This window comes from Coregonus clupeaformis, unplaced genomic scaffold (genome assembly GCF_020615455.1).
Source record: "Coregonus clupeaformis isolate EN_2021a unplaced genomic scaffold, ASM2061545v1 scaf1051, whole genome shotgun sequence".
NCBI lineage: Eukaryota > Metazoa > Chordata > Actinopteri > Salmoniformes > Salmonidae > Coregonus > Coregonus clupeaformis.
Window position 1 is genome coordinate 35,833 of NW_025534505.1, and position 11,572 is coordinate 47,404.

Consider the following 11,572-nt stretch of genomic DNA (forward strand, 5'->3'; position numbering starts at 1 on the left):
TGTTGTATAACAGATGACTGCAAGTGAGAACCATCCAGAGTATTTTCCAGTAGTACCATACTCACTGTGAAGTTGACCCATGACTTGGCAAAGATCGCCCCCTGCTGTCGACTGTAGAAGACTTCCCTCTAAAGCACAACCTTGTAAACAGACAGACAGATGCACAGCATGACCAGGCTCACACAGACATGTACCCATGACAACAAGGCTCAAGGGGTGTCTTAGATCTTCCCACACTACTCCCATAGACCTCATGTGGTCTCAGCATGTATAGGAGTTCACATGTAAGTTAATGACTCCCCCAGCTGTATATCCCCTCCTCCTGTAGTGAGCTATTGTGAGAAAGGCCTGGCTGTCATTTGTCTATGTCCTCTGTCATGTTCTCACGTGTCTATTGGCTCTTATGTGCTTTGGGCTCACATGCAAGCATGTATCTTACAAGGTCAATATTAAAAAAGAGGCGATATTGTCCCACCCCAATGTTGAAGTCAGACCTACGCCCTTACATGTGCTTTGCCTCATTGACCTGTCATTCTTTATGGTGAATTACTAGTGCAATAGTCTTTATTGGTGCACAAGAGGTAGCAACACATCAGAACAAAACATTTGAAAAGCGTATTGAAAACAGACTAGACAGACAGGAAATAACAATATGGACACATGACTTTCTTACAGACAAGTGTCACAAAAGGGATGCAGCAGAGTCACACTGCAATTATGCTTTGTAACAAGTTACCAGTCTCATGCCAAAATAAGTTAAACCCAAGACACTCAAACCATCACCTCCAGTCACCCAGAACAGTTAGCCAAATATTATGTCCTGAAAGGCCATTTAATCACAAACATTCTCATTTTGTACATCCTATTTCCCCCATTCTTAATTTCACAAGAAAATATGAGATATTTCCTATATACATTGCAAAATGGTTTTACAGGGAAAGCAAAATCTTATCATCTCATCAACTATGAAATCCCTTTCCAAATTTGTGCCATAATCCAACACCTAATCCCACTATCCCTCTCTGTGTGTAATCTGTAATCTCTTAATCTGGTTTTGTTGGTTGACTGATCTAATCCAGCCTGTTTGTTGGTGTCGTTTTCAGGTACGAGTCCTATGACATGAACTAAATGCCATCTATGGGTGCCACTGTGATTCAAATGCTGTACAGTTCAACACTATGGAGAAGGTATGGAAAGGGAGGTGAGTGCTAAATTCCAAATCGACCCCTAGTCCCTACTCTGAAAAGTCGATTTTGGGATTAGGAATCATCTGATGTTGTGGCTCAGGTTAGCCTGAATGCCAGTCTGTTTCTGCTTAAACCAACTGCTTTATCATCAACTTGCCAAGCGACAACAAATTGGCTACAGCAGCAACAGACTGCCATCCTTGCTACTGGTGTTGATGTGGTGGGTACAATCTACACCTGAGCAAGTAGAATGAAGATGATAGTGGGTTACGAGTAGCCTGTTCCCAGATCTGTTTGCGCTGTCTTGCCAACTCCTATGGTCACTGTTACGCAATGTTGGCAAGACAGCATAAACCGATCTGGGACCAGGCTCAACCCCTGTCCCAGACCCCATCCCACCCCCATACAACTGGCTTGTTAGTCTTGTTGGCCAGCCATGCTCTTGGTCTTCAACTCAGCCAGCTTGCCTGTGACAAAGTTCCACTTGAAGGGCGTGTTCTCGCTCCCTCCTCCCAGCATGGCGTATTTGGAGAAGCTGGTGTTGCTCCCTCCTCCTCCATCTTGACTCTGCTCTCCCTCCGCGCTCTCCCCCTGGTAACTCTCCCCCCCTCCTCCCTCGCCACCTCCCTCCCCCACCGCCTCCTGACCCTCCTCCATCGTGCCCGCCTCGTTTGCTGCGGCTTCAGCTTGTTTAGAGGCGGCCATTTGTTTCCAGTTGGTGGCGAAGCTACCCCAGAATCCTGAGGGTCTGGCCGGTCTCTGCGGCTCCTCAGGCATCACAGCTAGTGGACTGGGGACACAAGGGAGAGAGTGGGATCGTCATTTTGTGTATCATTATATGTTTAACTCAATGAATATAAATTACATGATTTATTTATTTAATTAAGCATTAGTTCATCAGACATGGCTAATATTTCCATGTTCAGGAGGAGGAGGAAGAGGAGGGGGGATAGAGAGCTGTGTAGAAGAGTAGAGTCCCACTGACTGGTCAGGGACAGGCGGGCTCTCAGTCTCCTCCAATAGCTGGTGCTCGTCCTCTTTGTTGAAGAGCGCTGACATCCTGTTCCAGCCTTTAGCCCCGGCACCCTGCATCTGAACACACACACACACAGTGTCCAATGCCAATCCTTCGGAATGTAAGATTAATGTAAGATGAAGGTGTAAAGTCTGCATTAAGTTCCATGCCGTGTGTGTGTGTGTGTGTGTGTGCTTACTCTCTTGGCCAGCTGAGACACTGCATTGGGCCCATCATCCTCCTGGACAGGACTCATGTCAATCTCTGCATTGTTGACCTGGGAACACAAGCCCAGCAATGATCATCACACATTTATATTGTCAGCCACAGCAGTGTTGGAAGTGAAGTACTGAGCACTGAGTAAAAACACAGACTGTGATCTGCTACCTTGCTTTACAGTGCATTTAATTTATTGGTAGTGATTGCCCTCTAGTGGGTTAATACAGATGCTACAAGCACTTTCCAGAAAAATAAATACACAGAAAATGTCAAGGAGAAGTCTGTCATTGAAAATGCTGGACAGTGTCCAAATGTAACACATAATCCACATCAACAGCAAAATCCTCATTTGTAGCAACATCATTTCCTGTACTGAAGAAGTAATATCTGAGTTATCCCTGTGGATTCATTTTAATCCATTATGCCAAAGATAATAAACTGAGGGAGAATATACAGCCTACTTTATTTCTGTATCCACTTGAAAAATAAAAAAAAGATGCCACAGAGGTAATTTCCAAGAGGGTAAATATACTTTGCTTTTCTCAGACATACAGTAAGAACGATGACAGCTAAAGTCCCCCATAACTCAAAGAACTATGTATTCACACATCATTCTAATGCAGTATCCTTCACATAGGCCGTCATCCCCCCCATTCATATAATATTAGTCATTATTATCTAATAGGCTAAACTGATCCTAGATCAGCACTCCTACTCTGAGACTTGAATACGGGGCTTGGCTATCTGTTTGTATCCGTCTCATCCCCTGTCACTGGAATGCCATCTAATATGTGTACGCAGCTCCAGTTCGGGATCAGGTTTCCAGACGTTCCGAAGAACTGGGTCATCCTTGTTCCTACAGTCCATATCAATCCTAGACACCCCAGGGGTGTCAAGAGACAAGGAAAAATCCTGAGAACTCAATCATCGAAAGCCCTTTGGAATTCTTAAACCCTTCAATATCGGGTATCACTGATAGTATGTCTGATAGCACTGATAGCTTGTCCATCATATTAGCTAACATAGGTTACAGTATGAGGGTGGGGTGAATGTTCATATGAATAAACCAGTAGCTACTGCAGACAGTAGCAGACAGTAGCTAGTGCATTCAGAAAGTATTCAGACCCCTTGACTTTTTCCACATTTGGTTATGTTACAGCCTTATTCTAAAATGGATTAAAGAAATAAAAATCCTCATCAATCTACACACAATACCCCATAATGATGAAGCCAAAACAGGTTTTTAGAAATTTTTGCAAATGTATTAAAAATGAGAAACAGAAATACCTCATTTAAATAACTATTCAGACCCTTTGCTATGAGACTCAAAATTGAGCTCAGGTGCATCCTGTTTCCATTGATCATCCTTGAGATGTTTCTACAACTTGATTGGAGTTCACCTGTGGTAAATTCAATTGATTGGACATGATTTGGAAAGGCACACACCTGTCTATATAAGGTCCCATAGTTGACAGTGCATGTCAGAACAAAAACCAAGCCATGAGGTTGAAGGAATTGTCCGCAGAGCTCCGAGACAGGATTGTGTCGAAGCACAGATCTGAGGAAGGGTACCAAAAAATGTCTGCAGTATTGAAGGTCCCCAAGAACGCAGTGGCCTCCATCATTCTTAAATGGAAGAAGTTTGGAACCATCAAGACTCTTCCTAGAGCTGGCTGCCCGGCCAAACTGAGCAATTGGGGGAGAAGGGCCTTGGTCAGAGAGGTGATCAAGAACCCGATGGTCACTCTGACAGAACTCCAGAGTTCCTCTGTGGAGATGGGAGAACATTCCAGAAGGACAACCATCTCTGCAGCACTCCACCAATCATGCCTTTATGGTAGTGTGGCCAGACGGAAGCCACTCCTCAGTAAAAGGCACATTCTAGCCTGCTTGGAATTTGCCAAAAGACACCTGAAGACTCTCAGACCATGAGAAACAAGATTCTCTGGTCTGATGAAAACAAGATTGAACCCTTTGGCCTGAATGCTAAGTGTCATGTCTGGAGGAAACCTGGCACCATCCCTACAGCGAAGCATGGTGGTGGCAGCATCATGCTGTGAGGATGTTTTTCAGTGGCAGGGACTGGGAGACTAGTCAAGATTGAGGTAAAGATGAACGGAGCAAAGTACAGAGAGATCCCTGATGAAAACTTGCTCCAGAGTGCTCAGGACCTCAGACTGGGACAAAGGTTCTCCTTCCAACAAGACAACGACCCTAAGCTCACAGCCAAGACAACACAGGAGTGGCTTCGGGACTAGTCTTTGAATGTACTTGAGTGGCCCAGCCAGAGCCCGGACTTGAACCCGATCGAACATCCCTGGAGAGACCTGAAAATAGCTGTGCAGCGACGCTCCCCATCCAACCTGACAGAGCTTGAGAGGATCTGCAGAGAAGAATGGGAGAAACTCCCCAAATACAGGTGTGCCAAGATTGTAGCGTCATACCCAAGAAGACTCTAGGCTGTAATCGCTGCCAAAGGTGCTTCAGCAAGGTACTGAGTAAAGGGTCTGAATACTTATGTAAATGTAATGTTTCAGTTTTGTATTTTTTATAAATTGTTTTTAAAAAAACAGTTTTTGCTTTGTCATTATGGGGTATTGTGTGTAGATTGATGAGGAAGGAAAACTACTTTTAAATCCATTTAGAATAAGACTGTAAAGTAACAAAATATGGAAAAGGTCAAGGGGTCTGAATAATTTCCGAATGCAGTATAGCAACGATTTGGGTTTCGATTTTGACATTGAAAGCCTATGCCACAGTAATTAGCATGTTTTGGCCAAAACTATAACAAAGCACAAGAGGAACTGCTCTGCAGTTTCCTTAAAGTTCCAGCAGAAATAAGCCTTTGAGGGTGGAACAAAATGATATAAGTCAAACTTCAACAACAATGAAAAAGCAAACAAACAGATATGTCGCTGTGAGAACCCACCACAATCCTAAATGAGCGGTCGTGTGTATCAAGCGTTTTAGAGTAGGAGTGCTGATTTGGATCAGTTGTACCTTTTAGATCACAGTGAATAATATGACATTAGTTTGGTGGGGACTTGATCCTAGATCAACACGCTTACTTGCTTGCTATCTCTTTACCTGATCTGACATCAGTGCCCACACCTGGGAACACAAACTTGAATTTGTGGAACACAAACTCGAATCAGGTAGAGCAAGAAATCTGCAGGGGAAAGCTGCAGATGAAAGATAGGCTTTTTGTTCTCTACCTCTTCCTCCGTGTACTCCTCTAGGTCCGGGTTCAGGGTCTTCATCACTTTGCTCTTGTACACTTTCCATATGGGATTCATGCTTGTTCACCCTAGAGGACTTCTAGTACTGTTGAAACAACTCTCAGTAAGGCCTCACAGCTTCTTGAGGCAGGCCACCCTCCACCAAGTCCCCTCTTCAGGTCTTCTCAGTTTGGCTAATGCCCTTTTCCCATTCGTACACTTGCAGCTCTTAGACAACGACTCAGCCTCGATGGAACTTTGACCTGACTCACTCTAGGCCTGTCTAGAGTGTTGTAGGCCTGTGCTGTTACATGTTGTATCCCAATTAGATTGTCAATGTCTCTTGTCAGGAACACAGGTTGCTGGTAACATCCCTATGAAGCATCTGATCAGTTAGAGGAATCAAGCGGTTGCCGATGTGAGCACACACACACAACCCCATGCACGCAACCACATACACACACACTGTCACAGTTCAGGATTCAGGCTGTATCGGTTACCTGGAAACAGGTGTGGGTTTCCTCATGTATTTTTCAGCAGGGCTCTTTTCCAGAGGTAGTGGGCCATTGTCGTCTGGCTCCGCTAGACTGGCCGCTGTAACCCTAACCCAGTGGGCGGTGGCTCCACACTGATGCCCGTTGCACTCTGATACTGTTTAGAGTGTATGTCAGGCCCAAAGCCCAATGATGCTTGTGTTCAGTAGATCAGTACACGGAGCTTAATGTTCCTCCTAATTGATTGTTGGTCATTTCTGTCACACGTTGTCATGTGGTAGACTACAAAATCAGCTCATTATAAAATGTGTCACAATTATGGCAGAAACTTCAGGGCAGACTACTGCTACCAAATGGAGTTGTACCACTGCAACATGTACGTCGATACAGTTATAGTTTTGTTTAGGGTGGGGTGACTAAAGAGTAGAGTGTTTAATGGACTCCAAATACATTTGAAAAGTATTGAGTGACAACACTGTTGTCTTTCTTTTTCTTTTGTATCATCTACCTAATTAACTTTTAGTGCATTTGTACACAAACTGCAAACTCCAATCCTTACCTGTTCACTTCCTTGGAGAGCTCTCATTGGTGCCTGCGTGCTGTCAGTCAAACAAGCCACCAATCAGACTCTACCATTCTTCCTCGCAGCACCTGGTTTCCAAGTACTGGTTTCTTGGCAACCTGAGGAGGGCTTGCCAGTGTAATGCAGATGGAGACAGACATCATAAAGCTTTGATGACCTATACGGTTTCATTGACTACTGAGCACAATACAACCAGATATCTAAAGAAAATATGTTTCTGCCAGGTTTTTATAAACTCTTCGAACAGTTTCATTATCTATTATCTGACTAAATGTTTTTCGAGTTTTCTTCCTACTTTATTTATTACAAAAAAAGTGTTATATAGTTTTGCATAAACCACTCATAATCCTAGTAAACATTGCCTCAATCCTAAATGCAATGGTGTTGTTTTACCAATGTAATATTGGCAGACTTGATGATAATCTTGATTATACTACACAGTGGTGTAATCTTAGCATACCTGTAGTTCTCATGTTGCTGGTTTTGATTACCATATAGAGTTCCACTTTAATGAAGGGATTGCATACCTATAAGATAAACATAAATAATGTATGGGCTTGTATGTGAGAGGCACGCACACACACACACACACACACACACACACACACACACACACACACACAGTATAGGCTTGACTGCTGTTGGATGTTTCCTATTTGAACAGTAGCCACTGATCATGGCTGCCTGGGATTGGATTTCATCCTGAGATAGAGATATCCAAATATTTACCTGGGTCGTATACATTAGGGCACAAGGTTTTTCACTGCTAAACTGTGCATGTTGTACAGGCCAAAACGCACTGATCCCCTTCACTCACAGTGTTGTTAGTGTTTGCTGCACCTGATCATCATGCCTCTGTCTGCTGAATGGTTGAGTGTCCTTCTACATAAATGTCCATCTGCATTATTCAACAGGAAGACTACTGGCACAGCAAATCAACTCCTGCAGTTATTATAGATTTAGGCTGGGATTCAATCCAAAGGTGCGTTATAGAGCAGTGCACTATACAGCCAACAATGTTGCATTCTTAAGGCATTTTCCCTGACGTGAGCAGAGATCACATTCATGGTAAATGCTGCGCAGATCAGCTCAAACATAATTTAGTTAATGTATCTAGCGGCAACTTCACCCTGTACCTAGTTCTAGTCAAGGAATTATCAGACTTACTCATATTGTAGGCATGAAGCCTAAGCTATGTATTGTTGGCTATACGGGCCTTCTCTTTCATGCATTGACTCCTTATAGGCTATAGGCCATAACCCTCCACTCAGCGCCATCCTGAATCAATCCTAAGAGGTCAGCCTAACCTGACGGCACTGGCCATCTGGAGGTGCAAGAAACAGCATTGGGTTTCCCTTTACCTTGCACTCAATCTCACATGGGCCCTATCCCATTAGATTTACAATGCACCATTCCTTCCTTGAACTAATCACTGATCTTTAAGTGATTGGACTGGTGTAAGCAAGGTTACCACCTTATTACTTTGACCAATCCAACCAATTTAGATCTATGATAACATTGAAGGTAGTACATCCTTTGTGCATTGCCTTTCATGGCCACTAGATGACTCAGGAAGTCTAAACTTTGATATTTCACACCTGTTTGTTTTGTTTTAATTTATGGATAAGAATGTCTTGATTTACCTTATCCTGTTTTACCTCTGCACCCTGACTCAGGATTGATTGACAATTTATGTTATCACATATGGGGCATGAAACTGGATGAAACCGGTGTATCTATGAAAAAACGCAATGTTCTTTTTCAAGATTGTTTAAGGGGGTGTTGTATGTGCATGTTGGCTAAAATAAGTTAGAAATGATCTTGGATCTATGAAGTGTGCTACACCTTGACAGTCAGTGACTTGCTGGTACATGTCAGTTTAAAGCGGCAATCAGCAGTTGAAACAATAACAAAGCAATATCCCTGCCCCTGTTTCGCTAAAAACCTGTGGGATGGGGCTAGAGAAATGTAACCACTCTCAAATTCATGGACAGAGCTATGGATGCAAGGACCGACCATCTATGATATAAAAACTATAGATTTAACCATGTTTTGTGGCTATATAGTGTTTGTTTACAAACATTGGAGTGAAACAAGCTTATATTTTGACAGTTGAACTAAGCTCATGAAGCATTTAACATTTATATTCTTCAAAAATCAATAGGTACAAATCATTAATTTATACATCCAAAAATCAACTGCTGATTGCCTCTTTAAAGAAAAGTATAACGTAATTGAAGGAAGGTTGTCGGGGTGCCATTATTAATATGGAGAGTATCATATCAAGCTTTGTGAGTAAATGTTCACAAATCAATGATAATGGAACAATGCTTGCCTCTCCATATGGAGACAAGTAAAGCCCAACCACATAGCAGTAATCAGTATTGGTCAGCTAACTCCTGGAGCTAGGAACATCAGTAAATGTATAACATATTGTATGTGTGTGTGCACGTGTGTGTGCACGTGTGGTGTGTGCACATGTGTGTGTGTGTGCCTGCCTGCCTGCCTGCCTGCCTGCCTGCCTGCCTGCCTTTCTGTGTATGTATATACAGTGCATTCGGAAAGTATTCAGACCCCTTGACGTTTTCCACATTTTGTTACGTTACAGCCTTATTCTAAAATTGAATAAATAGTTTTTTTCCCTCATCAATCTACACACAACACCCCACAATGACAAAGTGAAAACAGATTTTTAGAAATTGTTTGCAAATGTATTACAAATAAAAAACTAAAATATAAATGTACATAAGTATTCAGACCCTTTACTCAGTACTTTGTTGAAGCACCTTTGGCAGCGATTACAGCCTCAAGTCTTCTTGGGTATGACGCTACAAGATTGGTACACCTGTATTTGGGGAGTTTCTCCCATTCTTCTCTGCAGATCCTCTCAAGCTCTGTCAGGTTGGATGGGGAGCGTCGCTGCACAGCTATTTTCAGGTCTCTCCAGAGATGTTCGATCGGGTTCAAGTCCGGGCTCTGGCTGGGCCACTCAAGGACATTCAGAGGCTTGTCCCAAAGTCACTCTTGCGTTGTCTTGGCTGTGTGCTAAGGGTCGTTGTCCTGTTGGAAGGTGAACTTTCGCCCCAGTCTGAGGTCCTGAGTGCTCTGGAGCAGGTTTTCATCAAGGATCTCTCTGTACTTTGCTCCGTTCATCTTTGCCTTGATCCTGACTAGTCCCTGCCGCTGAAAAACATCCCCACAGCATGATGCTGCCACCATCATGCTTCACCGTAGGGATGGTGCCAGGTTTCCTCCAGACGTGACGCTTGGAATTCAGGACAAATAGTTAAATCTTTGTTTCATCAGACCAGAGAATCTTGTTTCTCATGGTCTGAGAGTCTTTAGGTGCCTTTTGGCAAACTCCAAACGGGCTATCATGTGCCTTTTACTGAGGAGTGGCTTCCTGTCTGGCCACTCTACCATAAAGGCCTGATTGGTGGAGTGCTGCAGAGATGGTTGTCCTTCTGGAAAGTTCTCCCAATCACAGAGGAACTCTGGAGCTCTGTCAGAGTGACCATCGGGTTCCTGATCACCTCCTTGACCAAGGCCCTTCTCCCCCGATTGCTCAGTTTTGCCGGGTGGCCACCTCTAGGAAGAGTCTTGGTGGTTCCAAACTTCTTCTATTTAAGAATGATGGAGGCCACTGTGTTCTTGGGGACCTTCAATGCTGTAGACATTTTTTGGTACCCTTCCCCAGATCTGTACCTCAACACAATCCCGTCTCTGAGCTCTACGGACAATTCCTTTGACCTCATGGCTTGGTTTTTGCTCTGACATGCACTATCAACTGTGGGACCTTATATAGACAGGTGTGTGCCTTTCCAAATCATGTCCAATCAATTGAATTTACCACAAGTGGACTCCAATCAAGTTGTAGAAACATCTCAATGGAAACAGGATGCACCTGAGCTCAATTTCGAGTCTCATAGCAAAGGGTCTGAATACTTGTGTAAATATGATATTTCTGTTTTTTATATTGAATACATTTGCAAAAATGTCTATAAACCTGTTTTCACTTTGTCATTTTATTTATTCATTTTTTATTTCACCTTTATTTAACCAGGTAAGCCAGTTGAGAAGAAGTTCTCATTTACAACTGCGACCTGGCCAAGATAAAGCAAAGCAGTGCGATAAAAACAACAACAACACAGAGTTACATATGGAATAAACAAAACGTACAGTCAATAACACAATAGAAAATCAATATACAGTGTGTGCAAATGTAGTAAGTTATGGAGGTAAGGCAATAAATAGGCCATAGTGCAAAATAATTACAATTATAATTTAGTATTAACACTGGAGTGATAGATGTGCAGAAGATGATGTGCAAATAGAGATACTGGGGTGCAAATGAGCAAAATAAATAACAATGTAAATAACAATATGGGGATGAGGTAGTTGGGTGGGCTAATTACAGATGGGCTGTGTACAGGTGCAGTGATCGGTAAGCTGCTCTGACAACTGATGCTTAAAGATAGTGAGGGAGATAAGTGTCTCCAGCTTCAGAGATTTTTGCAGTCCGTTACAGTCATTTGCAGCAGAGACCTGGAAGGAATGGCAACCAAAGGAGGTGTTGGCTTTGGGGATGACCAATGAGATATACCTGCTGGAACGCATACTATGGGTGGGTGTTGCTATGGTGACCAATGAGCTAAGATAAGGCGGGGATTTGCCTAGAAGTGATTAATAGATGACCTGGAGCCAGTGGGTTTGGCAACGAATATGTAGTGAGGGCCAGCCAACGAGAGCGTACAGGTCACAATGGTGGGTAGTATATGGGGCTTCGGTGACAAAACGGATGGGCTGTGATAGACTACATCCAATTTGCTGAGTAGAGTGTTAGAAACTATTTTGTA

General features: G+C 43.1%; 1 protein-coding gene across 1 annotated transcript; it reads right to left on the bottom strand.

Moving 5' to 3' along the window:
• Nucleotides 1-1,604: 1,604 nt before the first annotated feature.
• Nucleotides 1,605-6,016, bottom strand: LOC121563359 (uncharacterized protein C1orf232). The gene is made up of 4 exons (XM_041875294.2): nucleotides 5,637-6,016; nucleotides 2,402-2,479; nucleotides 2,173-2,279; nucleotides 1,605-1,977 (listed from the first exon to the last, which is right to left on the bottom strand). Exons 1-4 carry the CDS (start codon nucleotides 5,715-5,717, stop codon nucleotides 1,605-1,607), a joined length of 639 nt encoding a protein of 212 aa, XP_041731228.2. The 5' UTR covers nucleotides 5,718-6,016.
• Between the last annotated feature and the right edge of the window lie 5,556 nt (nucleotides 6,017-11,572).